Raw genomic sequence first — 21,179 nt, 5'->3', positions numbered from 1 at the left:
ACACTCTCTGCTTATCTTGTCTCATCTACTTCCCAGACATAGCCCAATGGAAGGAATAAAATAGATGCCAATAAATGTTTCTTATTGGATTGAACTGAAACCAAACTTTAAATCACTCAGAGTCTCCCCCTTGGTATGTAGTGATGTCATCTGCCCCTAATGGCATGGCTCAGACTGCTGACTTGTGAATGTCTCATGTCTGTGCTGCTTAGTTTTATTTGATCTGCCTGCCTTTCCCTGACCAGCTATCATTACTCACTGTGTCAGTACCGGGGAAATAGATGCTGTACCTTGTTAGGATTGTGAGTAAAACAAGAGCACGGTGTTCTTACCCTGGCCCTTGCTAATGGAGTGACAATTCTTTACTTCCCCGTGGCTGTTTGTTGATCAGAGAGCTTACACATAGCCTCTCACTTGTCCTTTTGGTAGCTGTTAGCAAACAAGAAAAATAAAGGTTGGAAAGGAGAGAACCTGCTCAAAGTTGCACCGTTGGATCATGCCTGATCAGAGGCCAGAATTCCAGCCTCAGGTGTAGACCGGGCCTTTCCTCTGTGCTATGGTATTCACCAGCCTTTGCAGAAAGTGACTGTTCTGTTCTGTCCTCTCTGTCTCCCAGGGGTCCTTGGTGAATTTTGTCATGGTTATTTAAGGAACCTTGCCTAGAAGTCCCAACTTGCAGTTCCCCATCGACGGGAAGGCTTGGACTCCAAGATGATTATAAAGGAATATCGGATTCCTCTGCCAATGACCGTGGAGGAGTACCGCATCGCCCAGCTGTACATGATACAGGTGGGTCGTGGGGCAAGGGTGGGTCATGGGGTGAGGGTGGGTCGCGCCAGCGCACAGACACCACATGTGGGTTAGGTGGAGTTGTGGCCTTCACAGTGCAGTGCCTGCCCCAGAACTTCCTGGTAAGTGTGAATTGTGCTGGACCCCTGGCCTCTAGGCACGATGCCAGGCGCACAGAGCACACCATGGGCGCGCGGCATCAGATTGCTTTCCGGCACTGTGTCCCGCCGCCTACAACGCGAACACTTGCCCTTGCGTTCAGCACCATTATCTCCCTGGCCCAGACGTTATCCCTGTGTTTTCCTATGTTTCAGTTTGCCTGGGCTGCCATCAGTAAATACCACAAACTGGGGGCGTAGAGGAACACACTTCCTCACAGTTCTGGGGGCCGGAAGTCTCAGATCAAGGCCTGGCAAGTGCGGTTTCTGGTGAGGGCCCTCTTCCTGGCTTGCACATGGGCGCCTTCTCCCTGTTTCCTAACATGGCAGAGAGTGAGCAGGCTCTGGTGTCTTCTCTTTTTCTTTTTCTCCTCTGTTTTTTATTTGTGTAAATGTATAGGATACAACTGTAATTTTGTTGCATGCACAGATTGGAAAATGGTGCTTGTAGGGTATCTATCACTCAAATACACTGTACTCATTAAGTAATCCCTCATCTTCCACCCTTCCTTATCTTCTAAGGACACCAGTCCCATTGTGAGGGCCCCACCCATATGATCTCATCTAGCCCTGATTACCACCCAAAGGCCCCATCTCCAAATACCATCACACTGGGGGTCAGGCCTTTTAGGGGGACAGAGACATTCAGTCCATAACACCCCATTCTACAGACAGGAAGCCGTATGAGGCCCAGAGATGTTAAATGCCTTGCCAAGGAGCACAGGGCCTGTCTCCTAGCTCCCAGCTCCGTGCTTTCCTCACCACCCTGACTGCTTGCAAAAAAGCAGTGTCAGACATGTGGCTCACTTACAGACACACACAGGAGTTTGAGGATGACAGGCTCCTTTGATGAGCCAGAGACTCTTGCTTAGGAGACACCTCCAGTCTCCCTACTCAGTGCCTGATCAACCTGGAACACAAGACCTGGCTGCCTCTGGCTGACCCCAGATGGGACCACCGCTCCCACTTGCTGCAGTCCTGGCTGCAGTCCTTTCTATGTAGAGGTTCCATCCCAGCTCTCCTGCTGGCCTTCTGTCCACCCTCAGTGCCTGGCATGGCCTAGCCCGGCAGCTTCCCTCCAGGCTGAGGGTCTTCGGGCTTCCCACACTGATTATGAACCTGCTGTCAGCCTGGCTCTGGCTCCTCTGGGCATATCAGTGCCTCCAGTCCCTGTGACCCAGTGGGGCTTGCCCTCCTCCAGCTTCTTGCTGTACAACCCCTTAATTACAGCATCAGACTGAGTCGTTGGTGTGGGGGAGAGGCTTCAGCAGGGCCTCCACCTCCCATCACTGGCTTCGCCTATTGGGCTCCCACCTTCCACCCAGGTCAGGGGAGGTAGCTGTGAGCTCGCAGCAGAGCCTGCAGCCCCAGCTGCCTTCTGGGAGGAGCTTGAGGAAGCTGCAAGGGTTTGTCCAGGCTCCCCTATGTGGGAGCCTTGGCTGGGAAAAGAACAGAAGGTGAACCCAGCCTCTCCGGGGGGCTGTTTGCTCTGAGCTGCTTCAGAAGGACCACTCAATTGCCTCTTGAACCACTTACCCGATAATTATTTCTAGAGAGTGGAGAGAGAGGAAGCAGCTTAAATCAGCCCCCCATCTCTGAGCACTCTGGAAATAGCTCAGCCTGTTCAAGGACCAGGCTGATCTGCCAGTGCTGCTGTTGTCTTACTGCTTCTCAATTCCCACCCAAGCCAAGGTGAACCCAGACCACAGGAGCCCCTCAGCTCCACCTGGCCTCCCGGTAGCTGTCAAGATCGGGAGGACTGACCTCCAGCCCCCAGGAGATCCCAAAGCTGTTCTGGAGCATAGAATCACCTCTGGGCTCCTCAAAACACCTGTCACTCCAGGTTTTTGTTTGTTTGTTTGTTTGTTTGTTTTTGAGATGGAGTCTTGCTCTGTCGCCAGGCTGGAGTGCAGCGTCGTGATCTCGGCTCACTGCAACCTCCACCTCCTGGGTTCAAGCGATTCTCATGCCTCAGCCTCCCGAGTAGCTGGGATTACAGGCACGCACCACCACACCCAGCTAATTTTCGTATTTTTAGTAGAGACAGGGTTTCACCATGTTGGCCAGGACAGTCTCGGTCTCCTGACCTTGTGATCCACTCACCTTGGCCTCCCAAAGTGCTGGGATTACAGGCGTGAGCCATGATGCCCAGCCACTTCAGGGTTTTTTTGAACACCTATCCTTATGCCTCCAATGAATGTAACTGTTAAGCATCATATAGTTCCCTGTTAGACGCTCAGACCTTCCTGCAGCTGTGCAGCCAGGCCCCGTCCATCTAGCCGACACATGCAGTGTCTTTTGAGAAGCTCCATTGATAAGGGTTGTGGCAGGATGGAAACATCTCCCGCCTTGCAGATCATGAGCATCAGCACTCTCAGGGCCCTTCGTGAGAGCCTGTTGGACAGATGGGCATCCTTCCCAGCTAGGCAGAGACACTGTGGCCTCTAAGGGCTAGCTGGAGTCATTGCTGCTCCTCTGAGCTTCCAGAGCCTTTCCCTGTGCACCTTCTGGGTGAGCAAGCATGTGTGCACACGTCTGCTTTCCTGTTAAAAAAGAAAGGTGAAAGAAACCAGGTATTGCCGGGAGAGGTGCTTCTGTGACAGGCACTAGCATGCTTGGAGGGGAGATTGGGGGCAAGGCTGTTGGTGTTCCTGCTCAGGCTGGCTGGCTGGGCAGCTTTCCTCTGGGCAGGCCTTGAGGCTAGGGGTGTCGGATAGACAGCTTGGTGATGGGCAGGGGGTCTGCTGCACATCACAGGTGCTAGTGCCCTGCACCTGTGTCCTCTGTGTTCTTGGTGTGTGCTGTCTCCGGCCTGAGGACTAATTGCTGTGTTTGAGGGGCTTCTGCCCTCATGTAGTTACCAGGAAGCCATAGGTTCCTGCTAGAGCTACTGACTGGGAAGTTTCCCATGCACTTAAGGCCCCTGCTGGCCAGCCCCGCCCCAGCTGGGTCTTAGACAGGCGGATGCATCGCTGGGTTCTGGCCTCCACAGCCCCCAGTCCGAGCTCCAACAAAATGAGCTCCAAGATATTGCCAGGCCCATAGGTCGTGTGCCCTCTGAGGGGCAAAACACTGGCCTGCCTACTGTCTGCATGGACGGGGCTCAGGCTGTCAGTTCTCTATAGCATTTGGAAGAAATTCTTTTAGGACTAGGGGCTTTGAGCTTACTTGATTGGTTGTTGTCTTGTTTTGCTTTTATTGAGGTGAAATTCACAAAACATTAACAACCATTTTTAAGTGAACAATTCAGTGGCATTTAGTATACTCACAATGTTGTGCAACCACCAACTTTAGTCCCAAAACACTTTCATCACCCCAGAAAGATACCCCATATCCATTAAACAGTCACTCCTCACTCCCCCTCCCCACCCCCTGACAATCACTAATGTACTACCTGTCTCCCTGGGTTTGCCTGTTCTGGACATTTCATGTGCATGGCATCACTCACAGTGTTGCTCTTTGTGTCTGGCTTCTTTCACTCAGTGTCATGTTGTTGGGATTCATCCATGTCATAGCATTTGTCAATGCCTCATTACGTTTTATGGCTGAATCATATTCCACTGTATGAACAGACCACATTTTGCTTATCCATTCATCCATTGATGGACATTTGGGTTGACATTAGCATACAAATATCTGTTTTCTTTTTTTTTTTTTTGAGATGGAGTCTCGCTCTGTCGCCCAGGGTGGAGTGCAGTGGCGCCATCTCAGCTCACTGCAAGCTCCGCCTCCCAGGTTCACGCCATTCTCCTGCCTCAGCCTCCCGAGTAGCTGGGTCTACAGGCGCGTGCCACCACCCCTGGCTAATTTTTTGTATTTTTAGTAGAGACGGGGTTTCACCATGTTAGCCAGGATGGTCTCAAGCTCCTGACCTCGTGATCCGCCCGCCTCAGCTTCCCAAAGTGCTGGGATTACAGGCGTGAGCCACCGCGCCCGGCCTACAAGTACCTATTTTCAATTCTTCCGGGTCTACACCTAGGAAGGGAATTTCTGGGTCACATGGTGACGCTATGCTTGATGTCTGCAGGAACCACCAGACTGTTTTCCACAGTGGCTGCACCATTTTACATTCTTACTGGGAATGTATGAAGTTTCCAGTTTCTCCACATCCTCACCAGCACTTACTGTCCTCTTTTTAAATAAATGCTACCCTAGTGAGTATGTTTTGAAACAGAAGAGTCCCCAGGTTATCTCAAGGGTCCTTCTGCCCATCTTTCAGACCAGCCAGCATGCTGTGTCCTTCTCGGAGGCTTTTCTGATCTCCATGGGCAGCATGAGTGATTTCTTTCCCTGAATCCTCGCAGTTTCCTGTCAGTCCCACGCCTGGGCACCTAGTGCCTTCCACCTCTTTGTGGGTGTCTGTCTGCTTCCTGCTGGACAGTGAGTGTCTCAGGGCAGGGTTTAGGTCTGTGGGTCTGTTTTCCTAGTTTCTGGCTCATATCCTCTTTAGTGCACATGGGCTGCTCCTCCCTCCCTCACCCATGGCTCTAGTGCACACACACACACACGCACACACAGACACATATGTGTGTCCACACACAACATATGTACATGCAAGCACAGCCACCTATGCATACAGGTATGTACACAAATACATGCAGACACATGCACAGACCTATACAGACACGTGCATGCACACAGAACATGCACACATATGTGCACATGTGTACATGCATCTACACAGACACACAGACACACACACACACACCACAAGACCCAAGGGGGTAGTGCTCCTCTTGGTTGCTTTTTCTGTTTTTTTGAGATGAAGTCTCACTCTGTTCCCCAGGCTGAAGTGCAGTGGTGTAATCTCAGCTCACTGCAACCTTTGCCTCTCGGGTTCAAGCGATTCCTCTGCCTCAGTCTCCCCAGTAGCTGGGATTACAGGTGCCCGCCTCCATGCCTGGCTCATTTTTGTATTTTTAGTAGAGATGGGCTTTTGCCATGTTGGCCAGGCTGGTCTTGAACTCCTGACCTCAGGTGATCCACCCACAGTCTCCCAAAGTGCTGGGATTACAGGCATGAGCCACCATGCACGGCCAGTTTCTTTATCTGTAACCTAAGCTAGGTTCTCAGAGAGCATAGTTTCCCATTTTACATATGGGAAAATTGAGGTCCACAGGGCCAGGGTCGGAGCTCAGATCTCTGGGCTCCTAGGTGGCCTCTTTGGGACCCCTAGTAGGCCAAGGGAGGCTGCTGCCAATCTCAGAGGTGAGGGCACCCTGGCAGGCGGAGAGGACCAGGAGGTGCCAGTGTCTAGATTGGGGAGGAGGCAGCATTGGGAGGGATCTCCCCTCTCAACTCCAGCCTGTGCTGTGGCTCCCAGGTCTGAGGGCAGAGCAGGTGGGCAGGAGGGGAGAGGTTCAGGCCACCCCGACTTGGAGACCCAAGGCACTATCTGTGCCCTTCCTGTCACCAAGACCCCTACTGTCAGCCCAATTTCCATCTTGAGAGCTCTTGCCCCTCCTGCAGGGCTGGTGTGAATGCCTCTCTTCCAGGCAGCTTCCTCTGACCCTCTGGGTCCTGAGGGCACTCATTCTTCCCAGCCCCACCTGCCCGTCTGTGCCCGCTCTAGCCTTTTTCTAACCTGCGGTTCCTGGGGTTCTTGTCACTGTGGGGTGATGGACTCAAAAGTGTGAACGTACGTCAGAATCACCAGCTGCTCCTTTACATGTGTACAGCTTATTGTATGTCAGTCATACCTCAGTAACATTGCTAAAAAGTAAGTTAAAGTCACCTGACTTTCCTGTGCACTTCCTGTGCCAAGGGCTGAGTTGCAGAGGGGGATGAAAGTCCTTCCCGTTCTCTGGGAAGATAGATTTCACATACGTTTCAGCACAGGCTCAAGGGCACAGTCTGCACTGGCCTCCCAAGATGGATAGGCCTTCAAGAAGACTGCTTGTTTTTGTGGAAAGAATAATAAGAAGACCTTAGTTCATCATTTCCCACTTCTGCCACTTGCCAGCCAGTGGCAGCTAGGAATAGGCTGCAAGCTGCCCCGCTGGAAGGTTGTGAAAAAGCCTCAGGAGGCTGAGGCAGGGAATCGCTTGAACCCGGGAGGCAGAGGTTGCGGTGAGCCAAGATCACACCATTGCACGCCAGCCTGGGCAAGAAGAGCGAAACTTTGTCTCAAAAAAAAAAAAAAAAAAAAAATCTGGTCCACATTCCAGGAGCTCTTTTAAAGAGGGAGAGATGGCACATGCCTGCCCTGACCTCACCTATGGCCTCACCCAGAGTCTTGTCTGTTTTTTGTTTTGGAAGGGGACTCAATCGCTCTGGGCCATGGAGATATAGCACATTTTTTGTGCCTTAGAGAGGCCTGTGGCTGTGTATGCATGTGCATCTGTGTGCCTAGGTGTATGCACGCACACATACACACCTGCTGTTCAGGAAGCTGACCGAGGATGCCCTTGGCTAGCCCGTCATGTCACCATGGAAACAGATGCTCGGCTTAAAGTCGCCACTGCCTCAAACATGAGGTTTCCTGCATAAGCAGAAAACTGAGCTTTTGGACACGGGGAGGGACATTCATGGCAGAGAGATGCTTAGAGGTGACCCATGTCTCTCTCACAGTGCCAGCGAGGCCCCTTCCTGCTTGCCACGTTTGATTTTTTTGATCTTAGTACAAAAGGCAGGATTGGTTTCTGTTTGTTTTGTTTTATAACAGCTTTATTGAGATATAAGTCACACACCACATGACTCATCCATTTAAAGTGCACAGTTCGGTGGTTTTTAGCCTATTCAGAGTTGTACAACCGTCACCAGAATCAATTTTAGAACATTTCTATTACCCCAAAAAAGAAATCACTATTTTCACCCCAGCCCCAGGCAACCAATAATGTGCTTTCTGTCTCTATAGATTCCACTATTCTGGGTATTTTATATAAATGGAATCATACAATATGTGTCCTTTTGTGTCTGGCTTCTTTCACTCAGCATAATATTTCCAGAGTTCATCCCTGTTGTATCATGTGCCAGTGCTCCGTTACTTTTTATGGCCAAATAATATTCCATTCCATGGTAGACCACAGTTTGTTTCCCCATTCATCTGTTGGTGGACATTTGGGTTGTTTCCACTTTTTGGCTACAGTGAATAATGCTGCCATAAATATTCATGTATAAGTTTTTATGTGGACATATGTTTTCCTTTTCTTGGATATTTACCTAGAGTGGAATTGCTGGGTCATATGGTAACTCTTATGTTTAACTTTTTGAGGAACCGCCAAACTGTTTGCCACAGCAGCTGCACCATTTTACGTTCCCACCATCAATGTACGAGGGTTCCATTGCTCCACACCCTGAACAACACTTGCTGCTGTGTGTCTTTTTAACCGCCCCAGTGAGTGTGAAGTGGTATCTCATTATGGTTTTGATTTGCATTTCCCTAATGACAAATGATGTTGAGCATCTTTTTCATTTGCTCGTTGACCATTTGTATAATCTTTTTGTAGAAATGTCTGTTCAAGTTCTTTGCCTTTATTATTCTTACTATTTTTTTAGAGATGGGGTCTTGCTATGTCGCTCAGGCTGACCTTGAACTCCTGGGCTCCGGCCATCCTGCCAACTTCACCTCTGGAGTAGCTGGGTCTACAGGTGTACAGCACCATGCCCAGCTCCTTTGCCAGTTTTTGAATGGGGTTGTTGTTTCTCTGTTGTTGCATTGGAGGAGTTCTGTATATATTTTAGATATAAGTTACTATAAGATATATTGTATATAAAAATTATCTCCCATTTTGTACGTTGTTTTTTCACTTTCTTTTTAGTGTCCTTTGAAGCATAAAAGTTGTTAATTTTGATGAGGTCCAGTTTATCTGTCTTTTCTTTTGTTGCTTGTGCTTTTGGTGTCATGGCTCCAAAACCATTGCCTAATTCAAGTTCATAGGACTTATGCCTATGTTTTCTCTTAAGAGTTTTATAGTTTGAGCCCTTACATTTAGGAGAACGTGTTTTTAATGAGCTGTTGGCAGCAGCCAGTGAGAAGGTGGCGTCCTCTGGGGAGTCTGTGGACTTGTGCATTGCCCAGGAGTCCCACCAGAATCCCTTCTGCCTCACCAGCTACCTCTGGCCCTCCAGCTGTGTGACCCAAACATGTTGCTTCCAGTCCCTGGCCCTCAGTTTCCCCATGTATACCACAAGTAGGTCATCTTGAGGATGTCTTTGTAAGTGTCCTCCTGGTTCCATTTTTTGCCTTCTCTAGAGATGGCTCTGGTCACGTGCACCTTCTGCTCCACCCAGAAGAGCCCTGAATCCATGGGCCTTGGCTCCTGCATGCACACACATACCACATGTGTGTGCACGCATGCACGCCTGCGCACTGACATCCTGAGTGGCAGCTTCAGTGAGCCCAGCACAGGGAGCACAGCCCTCAGTTCCCTGCGCCATACACCAAGTCCAAGAGACACATTTCTACCCTGGGGTCAGGCTCTTTGGCAGCAAGGGCCACTCCTAGCTGTCCCCTCCCTCCAGTGAGCTGGCCCCAGCCCAGCCTGTGCTTCGAACTGCCTACCTCATTCAGCTGTGCAATAAATTCCATGTCAGGGCTAATGGGCAGGAGAAGCTGCTGGCCCAGCCAGGAGACAGAGTCATGCCCCTGTGGCAGGGAGCTGAGAGAACAAGCAGAGCACAGCCCGCCTTGCTTGGTCCTAGCGGGGCTCTGGGGAGGGAGGCTTGGGTGGAGGGCCCTGGGGGAAGAGGCAGGGCACATCAGATCCCTGAGTGTAGATGTGGCATCTGGCCGGTGCCCCTCCTTCAGGAACAGACCTCCCCTTCCCCTCAATTCCTGCCAGACCAGCCACCCACCATGCCTGGTGCCTATTAGGTAGGGGTTGGGGGGTCTGATGCACATGCAGGTTTCTGCAGTTTAATGCAATCTGTGGCTGCTTCTCTGTCTCTGCACTACCACAGTCACTCATGGCCTGGGAGACTTGGCTCCAGTACTCTGTGCCTCAGTTTCTTACTTGTGGAGTGGGGAGCATGATCCCACAACATCTCAGGGCTCTGAAGTGTAGAGAACAGGCGGGTGCAAAGGCAAGTTGTAAACTGAGATAGGGTCAGGAGATCTCCTGCTTGGGGCTCTCATTCATGCTCTTTGCCTCCCTTGGTAGCCTCTTTTTCCAGGAAGCCCTCTCTCCCTGCCTGCATTGGCTCCTGATAATGACAGTTGAGCAGTTGTGGCCGCTATCTGAGTCTCAGCCCTAGTGTGCACGAGGAGCGCTGGTGTCTGATGCTCTGTGGGTCTTCCAAGCGGTCTTGGTGCCTATGGCTATGAAAAGGGCCTTCCTCCGCAGCCGCATCCTGATCAGAGGCACAGCTGAGACCCAGCTGCACTCCTCTGCCCTGTCCTTTTAGCCCAAGTGCTGACATCAATGGCTGATCCAGGACCAGAAAAAGGCTGAGCGGAGAGCCGTGCTGCCTGGCCCCTCCTCACTGCCCTTCCCCGCACCTCTTGGCTGTACTGGGAGCCTCTGAGCACCGGAAATGAAGGGTTTTCTAGGCCTGGCTCTTCACTCCATCCTTCAGGGGAACTTTGAAGCCATGGAGACATCTGGCTTTGGAGCCATGGCGATTCCCCTGCCACTCTCCTTGCTGGGATAAAGCCAGGGCGTGGCATCCTGGGATGATCTTCCCTGCTGCTGAGCGTGCACACAACCTGAGCTCATCCTGTGTACGTCAGCTACACATGCTCACATCTAATTTTCTCAACAACCTAGCCAGTACTATTGCTTCTCCTCCTCTTACAGATGGGGAGATGATGACATATAGAGGTTAACTTATCAGAGACCACACAGAAAGAAAGAAAAAGAGGAGGGTTTGTACCCAGACATTTGAACCACAGAAACTATGCTCTAAGCCCGCATGTTCTGCCACCTCCCTGAGAGGGAGCCCCTCTTGGACCCTGATAGCTGAAGGTAAACTCCATGCCCCACATCCTCAGGGAAGGGCAGCTTGCTGTTCAAGGGGAATGGTCATGGTCTTCACCTGACACCGCAGTGGGGCTTGATTTAGAAACTGTGATTCCCAGGCTGAGCACAGAGGCTTACTCCTGTAATCCCAGCATTTTGAGAGACCAAGGCACTCTACAAAAAAATAAAAAACTAGCTGGGTGTGGTGGGGTGCATGCCTGTAGTCCCAGCTACTCTAGAGTCTGAGGCAGAAGGATTGCTTGAGCTTGGGGGGTCAAGGCTGCAGTGTGCCATGATCATGCCATTGTACTTCAGCCTGGGGGACAGAGTGAGACCCTATCTCATAAATAAATAAATAAACTGAAATTCTCAGCAGGTGGGTCCTCAGTAAACAGGGCTGGGGCCCCTGGGGCCCACATGGTAAAGATGTGGCTCCCTTTTGCCTGGACCTTGTGGCCTCTACCCAGTTTGAGCACAGGACAGGTTTGGGCACAGGGTAAGGAGCAGATCTCAGCCCAGGGGCAGGGTGGGTGGCTGCGCAGGGGCATGGGGCCTCTATCCCACCATGGTGGGCAGGAAAAGGCTGAGTCACTGGTCTGTAGAGTGTACCAAGTGTACCTGGGCTCACTAATCACTTTCTTTTTTTTTTTTTTTGAGATGGAATTTCGCTCTTGTCGCCTAGGCTGTTGTGCAATGGCATGATCTCAGCTCACTGCAACCTCTGCCTCCTGGGTTCAAGGATTCTCCTGCCTCAACCTTCCAAGTAGCTGGGATTAGTGGCACCCACCACCACGCGTGGCTATTTTTTTTTTATTATTGTTTTTAGTAGAGACAGGGTTTTGCCATGTTGGCCAGGCTAGTCTCGAACTCCTGACCTCAGGTGATCTGCCTGCCTCAGCCTCCCAAAGTGCTGGGATTACAGGCGTGAACCACTGTGCCTGGCCCACTGACCACTTTCAACTGCAGCCCGGCCTCTCCCTTCTCTCCTTTGCCCTCAGCTACCAAGATTTCATGTTCATAAAGCCGCTAAGTACCTGGCCTACCTGCTGAGCACAGAGGCATCTCCTGCTGCTCCCAGAGCTGGGGGCCTCACCTCCTATCTAAACCCAGGAAAGAACACCCCTGTGGGCAGCTGCCCATGCCAGGGGATCTCCCATTCTCCATACATGTACCAGGATGTTCTTCCTGGGACCCAGATTAGATTGTGCTCCTCTCCTGCTTAAACCCTTTCCTTCCCTTAGCATCAAAACTGTGCTCCTTTTATGGCCGGGCACAGTGGCTCACTCCTGTAATCCCAGCACTTTGGGAGGCGGAGGCGGACAGATCACTTGAGGTCAGGAGTGTGAGACCAGCCTGGTCAACATGGTGAAACCCCATCTCTACTAAAAATACAAAAATTAGCTGGGTGTGGTGGCGCGTGACTATAATCCCAGCTATTTGGGAGGCTGAGGTGGGAGAATCACTTGAACCTGGGAGGCAGAGGTTGCAGTGAGCCGAGATCATGCCATAGCACTCCAGCCTGGGTGACAGAGCCAGACTCTGTCTCATCTGTCTCAAAACAAATAAACAAACAAAAATAAAAAAATAAAAAAACTTTTGTGATATGGCTTCTGCCTAGCTCCCAGGCCCTTCCCTGCCACTTCCTGCCTCGCAGGCTACACCCAGGCAACTGAGTCCACACGCTTCCAGGGCTCCCTCTAGACACAGACCTTCAGCTCTGTCACCTGCCTCCCTACCCAGCATATCTGTCCTGTCCACCCCTGCCTGGTGAGTGCCTCCCCACCTCCCAGCTCCCCTGCAGGTCACTTTCCCTGACCCCCCTGAGGCTGAGTGAAGGCCTCCCCTCATGTCTTTTAATCCCTCATCACATGATAGTTGTTCTCTTTGGGGTAGGTCTTCCACATACTCCAAGTCTGGAACAGGGATGATTCTTCCCAAAGCAGACCAGCCTGGACAATGACATCTCTTTCTTCTACTTTCTGTGAACTCCTCTGGGTGAGGGCTGCACAGGCCCTCCACTGGGTGGGGCATTTTGCTATTTGGGGTTATTTCAGCTTTAACTATTTGGCTGATGGGGCTTGCGGCTTTCCTGGAGGGAGAGAGGAGCGCTTGCTCATTCTCAGAGACCCTGCTGCCTGGCAAGAGTCAGCTCATAGTGGTGTGCTGGAGCTGTGTCAGGGAGATGGCTGAGTGGCAGGGCCCTCATCGGCCTGGTGTTCTAAAGGTGGGGTGCTCTGAGCAGCCTGCAGACTTTTCTTTCCTAGTTTCATTCCTAATTCTTCTTCACTTTTTATTCAAGTGTTGTATATATACAGAAAAGTTTATGATTCATAAGTGTCTACCCTGATGGTCTTGCAAAAAGTGAATATGCCTGTGTAACCAGCACCAGGCCAAGCAACAGAACATTCTTCAGCAAACCCCTCAGGCCCCCTTGACCCACGGGATTTTGAAATAACTTGACAGCTACTTGAGCTATAATTCATACACCATATAATTCACCCACTTAAAGTGTACAGTTCAAAGGTTCTCGGTATATTCACAGAGTTGTGCAACCATCACCACTACCTAATTCCAGAGCACTTTCATCACCTCAAAAGAAACCTGTACCAGCCAGGCACGGTGACTCATTCCTGTAATCCCAGCACTTTGGGAGGCCAAGGCAGGTGGATCACTTGGGGTCAAGAGTTTGAGATCAGCCTGGCCAACATGGCAAAACCCTTTCTCTACTAATAATATAAAAATTAGCCAAGCTTCGTGGCACACGCCTGTAATCCCAGCTACTTGGTCAGCTGAGGCAGGAGAATCACTTGAGCCTGGGAGGCAGAGGTTGCAGTGAGCTGAGATCTCGCCACTGCACTCCAGCCTGGGAGACAGAGTGAGACTCTGTCTCAAAAAAAAAAAAAAAAAGGAAAGGAAAAAAAGAAAAAAAAAGAAAAAGGAACCTGTACCAGCCTGTAATGCCAAAGCTCTGGGTGGTTGAGACAGGAGAATTACTTGAGGCCAAGAGTTTGAGACAAGCCTGGGCAACATAGTGAGACTCCATTCTCTACAAAAGAAAATTTTTTAATTAGCTGAGCATGTCTGGGCGTAGTGGCTCACGCCTGTAATCCCAGAACTTTGGGAGGCGGAGGCAGGCGGATCACTTGGGGTCAGGAGTTTGAGACCCCAAACTCCTGGCCAACATGGCAAAACGCTGTCTTTACTAATAATACAAAAATTAGTCAGGCATGGTGGTGCACACCTGTAATCCCAGCTGCTTGGGAGGCTGAGGCAGGAGAATCGGTTGAACCTGGGAGGCGAAGGTTGCAATGAGCCTAGATCGCGCCACTGCACTCCAACCTGTGTGACAGAATGAGACTCTGTCTCAAAAAAAAAAAAGAGAAAAAAGAAAAGAAATTAAAAATTATTAAATTATTAAATTATTTTTAAAAATTAACCAGATGTGGTGGAATGGTCCTGTAGTCTCAGCTACTCAGGTGGTTGAGGTGAGAGGATCACTAGAGCCCAAGAGTTAGAGGTTACAACAAGCTGTGATCATGCCAGTGCCCTCCAGCCTCGGTGACAAAGCAAGAGGAAAGAGAGAAAGAGAGAGACAGAGAGAGAGAAAAGAGGGAGGAAGGAAGGAAGGAAGGAAGGAAGGAAGGAAGGAAGGAAGGAAGGAAGGAAGGAAAAGCGAGAGAAAGGGAAGAAAGAAAAGAAAATGAAGGAAAGGAAAGGAGGGAGGGAGGAAGGGATGGATGGAGGGAGGGAGGGCCCTGCGCCCATTAGCATCACTCTTCATTTCCCCCATGTTCCCCAGCAGCAGGCCACCACTAATTCACTTTCTGTCTCTATATATTTTCCTTTTCTGTACTTGCCATGTAAATGGAATCACAGGATATGTGGTCCTTTGTGTCTGGCTTGTTTCACTTAATAGAATCTTTTCAAGGTTCATCCATGTTGTGGTATGTAGTAGCATTACTTCATTCCTCTTTGTGACTGAATAATATTCTATTATTGTATGGATAGACCACATTTTATTCATTCATCTGTTGATGGATGCTTGAGTTGTTTATAGCTTTTGACTATTGTGAATAATACTGCAATGAACATTGGTGTACAGGTTTTTCTGTGAATACATGGCAGCAGCTGGTAGGGCTGGAGTCATCTGAAGGCTTGGTGTACAAGTATCTGTTCAAGTCCCTGTTTTCAGTTATTTTGGGTGCATACCCAGAAGTGGAATTGCTGGTCATATGGTAATGCTATGTTTAACTTTTTGAGAAAGTGCTAAACTTTTTTTTTTTTTTTTTTGAGACGGAGACTCACTGTCACCCAGGCTAGAGTGCAGTGGCACAATCTCGGCTCACTGCGACCTCTGCCTCCTGGGTTCAAGCAATCTCCTGCCTCAGCCTCCCAAATAGCTGGGATTACAGGCATGCGCCACCACACACGACTAATTTTTGTATTTTTTTAGTAGAGACGGTGTTTCACCATGTTGGCCAGACTGGTGTTGAACTCCCGACTTCAAGTGATCCACCTGCCTCAGCCTCCCAAAGTGCTGGGATTACAGGAGTGAGCCACCATGCCTGCCCTGCTAAACTATTATCTTTTTTTTTTTTCTTTTTTTTTTTTTGAGATGGAGTCTCACTCTGTCACCCAGGCTGGAGTGCAGTGGCACAATCTCGGCTTATTGCAATCTCCGCCTCCCAGGTTCAAGCGATTCTACTGCCTCAGCCTCCTGAGTAGCTGGGACTACAGGCACATACCACCATGCCCGGCTAATTTTTGTATTTTTTTAGTAGAGACAGGGTTTCACCATGCTGGCCAGGCTGGTCTCAAACTCCTGACTTCATGATCCAGCCACCTCAGCCTCCCAAAGTGCTAGGCTTACAGGCGTGAGCCACTGCACCTGGCCTACTAAACTATTTTCAACAGTTTTACATTCCCACCATTTTATATTCCCACCAATAGGGTTCCAGTTTCTCCACATGCCAACCAGCATTGATTCTTTTTTCCAGGTTTTTTTTTTTTTTTTTTGAATACTAACTACCTTAATGGGTGTGAGGTGCTATCTCATTGTGTTTTTTGTTTGTTTTTTTGTTTGTTTTTGAGACGGAGTCTTAGGCCAAGGCGAGTGGATCATGAGGTCAAGAGATCAAGACCATCCTGGCCAACATGGTAAAGCCCCATTTCTACTAAAAATACAAAAAATTAGCTGGATGTGGTGGCGGGCACCTATAGTCCCAGCTATTCGGGAGGCTGAGGCAGGAGAACCACTTGAACCCAGGAGGCGGAGATTGCAGTGAGCCAAGATCATGCCACTGCACTCCAGCCTGGTGACAGAGCGAGATTTCATATCAAAAAAAAAGACAGAATCTTGCTCTGTCACCCAGGCTGGACTGCAGTGGCGCGATCTCCGCTCACTGCAACCTCTGCCTCCTGGGTTCAAGCAATTCTCCTACCTCGGCCTCCCGAGTAGCTGGGATTACAGGAGTGTGCCACCACGCCCAGCTACTTTTTGTATTTTCAGTAGAGACGGAGTTTTACCATGTTGGCCAGGCTGGTCTCTAACTCCTGGCCTCAAGTGATCTGCCTGCCTCGGCCTCCCAAATTGCTGGGATTACAGGCATAAGCCACCACACTCGGCCCTCATTGTGGTTTTGATTTGCATTTTCCTAATGAATAGTGATGTTGAACATCTTTTCATTGCTTATTGGCCATTCGTATATCTTCTTTGGAGAAATGGCTATTCAAGTCCTTTGCTCATGTTTGAATTGTGTTGTTTTGTTGTTGAGTTTAGGAGTTCTTTATATATTCTGGATACAAGTCCCTTATCAGATACATGGTATGCAAATGTCTTCTCCCCTTTGGCGAGTTGTCTTTTTCTCTCTTCATAGTGCTCTTTGATACACTAAGGTTTTTAATTTCAATTAAGTCCAGTTCATCTATTTTTTCTTTTGTTGCTTGTGCTTTTGGTGTCATATTTAAGAAAGCATTGCCAAATCCAAGGTCATAAAGATGACCTTGTTTGCCCCAGTTTTCTTCTGTTTTATCATTTTGTGATTTTATTTCTTTTTTTAAACTACCATTTCTCAAGCATCTTATAGTTTTATAGTTTTAGTTCTTATTTGGAAATCTTGGATTCATTTCGAGTTTTTGTATCTGCTGTGAGATAGGGTCCAGCTTCATTCTTTTACATGTTGTTATTCAATTGTCCCAGCACCATTTTTTAAAGACTATTATTTCCACATTGGTTGGTCTTGGCACCCTTCTCAAAAATTAATTGATCATAGATATATGGTTTATTTCTAGACTCTCAATTATATTCTGTCTGTCTGTCTGTCTGTTGATCTATTTGTCTATCCTATGCCAGTGCTACACTTTTTTGATTACTGTAGTTTTGTAGTAAGGTTTGATATAGGAAAGTGTGAGTCCTCCAGCTTGGTTTTGTTTTGTTTTCAAGATTGTTTTGGCTCTTCCGGGTCTCCTGTAATTCCATATGAATTTTAGGATCAGCTGTTCCATTTCTACAAATAAGGCTGCTGGGATTTTGATAAAGATCGCATTATATCTGTAGGTTGTTTGGGGCAGTGTCGCCATCTTAACAATATTAAATCTTCCAATCCATCAATATGGGATATCTTTCCATTTATTTAGGACTTTAATTTCTTTCAGCAACATTTTGTAGTTTTAAGTGCACAGGTCTTTCACCTCTTTGGTTAAATATATTCCTAGGTATTTATTCTTTCAGAGGCTATTATAAATGGAATTGTTTCTTAATTTTCTTTGACATTGTTCATTTCTATGTGTCATTTTGTATTCTGCAACTTTGTTGAATTTATTTATTAGGTCTAACAGGCTTTGGTGGAGATTGTTTAGCATTTTCCATATATAAGATTATGGCATCAGGAAATCGAAATAGTTTTACTTCTATCTTTCCAATTTGGATGCCTCTTATTCTTTTTGTTTGTTTTGTTTTGTTTGTTTTTTGAGACAGAGTCTCACTTTGTCACCAAGGCTGGAGTGCAGAGGCGTGATCTCAGCTCACTGCAACCTCTGCCTCCCGGGTTCAAGCGATTCTCCTGTTTCAGCCTTTGAGTACCTGGGGCTATAGGCGTGTGCCACATGCCTGGCTAATTTTTCTATTTTTAGTAGAGACAAGGTTTCACCATGTTGCCCAGGCTGGTCTCAAACTCCTGACCTCAAGTGATCTGCCCACCTCAGCCTCCTGAAGTGCTGGGATTATAGGCGTGACCCAATGTGCCCAGTTGCCTCTTATTATTTCTTTTTCTTGTCTAATTGCTTTAGCTAGAACTTATAACACAATATTGAGGAAAAGCAAATAAGTGGGCATCCTTGTCTTGTTCCTGATCTTGGGAACGCTTTTAGTCCTGGGACAGGTGGGAGTCAGAATATAGGACTTGTGTGTGCAGCACTAGGTCTGGGAGAGGGAGTCTGTGGCCCCTTCAGCCTCTTGCACAAGCCCTGGCATATAGATTTGGGGGTCTGAAAGTGACACAGGAGGAGCCAGCCTCATTGACCAAAGCCCCTCCTCCCTTTCCACACCCCTGGGCCCAGTCTCCTGTGCCCTTTCCCTCCTGAAGAGTGCTCTGGCCCCACACACATTGCAGGTGCTTTTGTCCCCACAGAAGAAGAGCCGTAACGAGACATATGGCGAAGGCAGCGGCGTGGAGATCCTGGAGAACCGGCCGTACACAGATGGCCCAGGCGGCTCTGGGCAGTACACACACAAGGTGTATCATGTGGGCATGCACATTCCCAGCTGGTTCCGCTCCATCCTGCCCAAGGCAGCCCTGCGGGTGGTGGAGGAGTCTTGGAATGCCTACCCCTACACCCGAACCAGGTGCGCCTGCTTTGGCCTCCATGTGCCTCCCACCTCCACATGCCATCTGGCGGGAAGCAATCTTGTGGCATAGATCCAGGGGATGGGATCAGCCTTCAAGCAGGTTCAACAACCCATAACCCCAGGGAACCCAGGCTTTGTTCCATACAGGTGCCCCGAAGGTCACCTAGGGCAGGCACAGGCAAGAGAGGGAAGGATATACCCCTAGATGCCTCCTGACTGCCTACGTGTGGAGGCCATGAAGGCGTGAGTCAAGCGAGGGCTGTTGGAGACTCCTTTGCCATTCCAGAAGATGCAGGGAATGTAAACCCACTTCAGGCTCCCTAAGAAGGCTGAGACAGCCTTCTGGAAAGAAACTGAGGGTAGAACAGATGACCCAGAAGTCCCTTCCAACTCTGAGACCTTCAGCTGCTGTGACAGTGTTGTCCCACATCCCATGCTGAGCAGGGCTGTCCTTGGGATCCCCTGGCAGAGGGTTCTTCACTCTGTGCCCTGCAGTGTGTAGCTTATCACTGCTGAGTTGAATAGATGGGAGTTGGTCCCACCAGCTGTCTACTGCTGAGCAGGTGGGGTCCTCACAAATCTCCTGGGGCTCCCTTCCCCACGCTGGTGGGCACCTGGAGCTTGCTGAGGGATCCACGGAGCTTTTTCCTCTTCCCAGTAGTACTTTCCCCTCTAAGCTCATCTCCAGCCTAGAGAGAGGCTATTCCCCCATTGTCAGAGCTGGCTTCTTGGGAACTAGAGGTGGCATGCCCCATGGAGCACCCCAGCTTCCTCCTGCTTGGCAGTATGCTGCCGTAGCTGTGCCCGTGTTCCTGCCATGCTGTGGACATTGGACATGGGGCTTCTAGAAGGCACTGAGGATACACTGTCTTCTGCTCCCCCTAAATCCTTCCCTGCCCCCATCCTGGCTGTTCCTGGGACAAAGTGGCGATCCAAGAGGTGGACAGGGCAGGCAAGTCTCGGCTACCCTCCACCCTCCTTCCATGCCCGCTCACCAGCTCCACTCCTACCCAGTGGGTCAACAGGCCCTGGCCAGGACACTGGGCCTTTCCAAGGACAGGTCCTGATGAGTGCTTTCCTTTCCGCACAGGTTCACCTGCCCTTTCGTGGAGAAATTCTCCATCGACATTGAAACCTTTTATAAAACTGATGCTGGAGAAAACCCCGACGTGTTCAACCTCTCTCCTGTGGAAAAGAACCAGCTGACAATCGGTAACCAGGAAGGGCAGAGCCCCACAGGGCTGTACTCTGGGTTTCCTACCCACAGGTCCCTCTTGTCCTGCCCCTTTTCCCCACACCTGGTAGACTCCAGACCTGGCCCTGTCCTGGGCAGGCAGGTCAGAGTTGGAGCAAGCATGGGGCCCATGGGGGAGGCAGGACAGGCCTTCTCAGCCCCATTCTCCTGATATATACACCAAGTCCAAGTGCCTTTTCCACCCAGAGCCGCTTCCCTCCATCCCTTTGCGGGATCCTTACTCCCCAGAAGTACATATGTGCTCGGGCATCCATCTCTAGCTGACAGCCATGCACAAGTGCCCCCGGCACATAATGGGGTCTATGTCCTCTTGATGGTGGGTGCCCTACCCACTACCTCCAGATGACAGTGACATGTAGGGGATGGGCCCCATTTGTTAAATCTTCATTTTCAAGAGAAGCCAGCGATAAGGATGTTCATGAGAAATCTCCCAATACTAAATGTTAGCAACCAATTAAAAATCTTTGTAAATAAATGTATGCCAGTGAAACAAAACACATATGTGGGCCAGTGCAGCTCAGCAGCCATCCTCCTGCAGCCTCTGGGTACAAGGCCCAAGTCACTGTGGAGGCATCTCAGGCAGGGCATGCGGGTTGGGGGTGGGTGTCCATGGCCCAGGAGCTGCTCCAGGCCCAACCCCCCCACCTCTGCTGGGATTTCCTGGGTCTGCGAAACAAAGCGTCATAGCATGAGTGGCTTGCACAACACACAGTTATTCTCTCGGGGCTCTGGAGGCCAGAAGTCTGAGATCACAGCATGGTGGGTTCTTCCCCCTGGGGAAGACTCTGTTCAGGCCCCTTCAGTATCTGCTTGCCGGCAGTCCTTGGTGCTCCTTGACTTGTAGAAGCATCCCTCCAATCTCTGCCTCGTTCGTCACATGGTCACTCCCCTCTGTGTCTGTCTACCTCTTTGTCTCCTCTTCTTATAAAAACACCAGTCATACTGGGTTAGGACCCACCTTAATGGCCTTACTTTTAACTTGATTACCTCTTTGAAAACCTTATCTCTAGATAAGATCACATTCTGAGGCACTGTGTTCAGTACGTCAGCGTAGGAATTGGGGTTGGGGTGTACATAGCTCTTCCCATAGCAGGCAGCCCTGACACTGCCAGAGCTCTGCAGGCTCCCTCCGAGGCCAGCTGCCATGGGTCCTAAGTCTCTGTGACATTTCCCATGCAGGGTCTTTGCCGGCTCACATGGGCAGGGCATATGGTCTGCTCCAGGAAGAGCGC

At 49.7% G+C, this 21,179-nt stretch overlaps 1 protein-coding gene across 18 annotated transcripts in view; it reads left to right on the top strand.

Moving 5' to 3' along the window:
* PITPNM2 (phosphatidylinositol transfer protein membrane associated 2) overlaps positions 1-21,179 on the top strand; it is a 164,578-nt gene that overhangs the window by 115,518 nt on the left and 27,881 nt on the right. For 17 of the 18 annotated variants that reach the window (XR_010108973.1, XM_034934747.3, XM_034934750.3 and 14 more), the window contains 3 exons: positions 617-789; positions 18,475-18,689; positions 19,783-19,904. Coding sequence is in view for 16 of the 18 variants with exons in the window: in XM_034934747.3 (XP_034790638.1) it covers positions 712-789; positions 18,475-18,689; positions 19,783-19,904 (415 nt within the window). In the remaining 2 variants the exon portion in view is untranslated. Of the gene's footprint in view, positions 1-616; positions 790-18,474; positions 18,690-19,782; positions 19,905-21,179 lie in introns of those variants that run through there. The other variant, XM_063593752.1, reaches the window with a different exon arrangement.

Source organism: Pan paniscus, chromosome 10 (genome assembly GCF_029289425.2).
Source record: "Pan paniscus chromosome 10, NHGRI_mPanPan1-v2.0_pri, whole genome shotgun sequence".
Classification (NCBI taxonomy): domain Eukaryota; kingdom Metazoa; phylum Chordata; class Mammalia; order Primates; family Hominidae; genus Pan; species Pan paniscus.
This window is presented reverse-complemented; position numbering and strand designations above follow the sequence as displayed.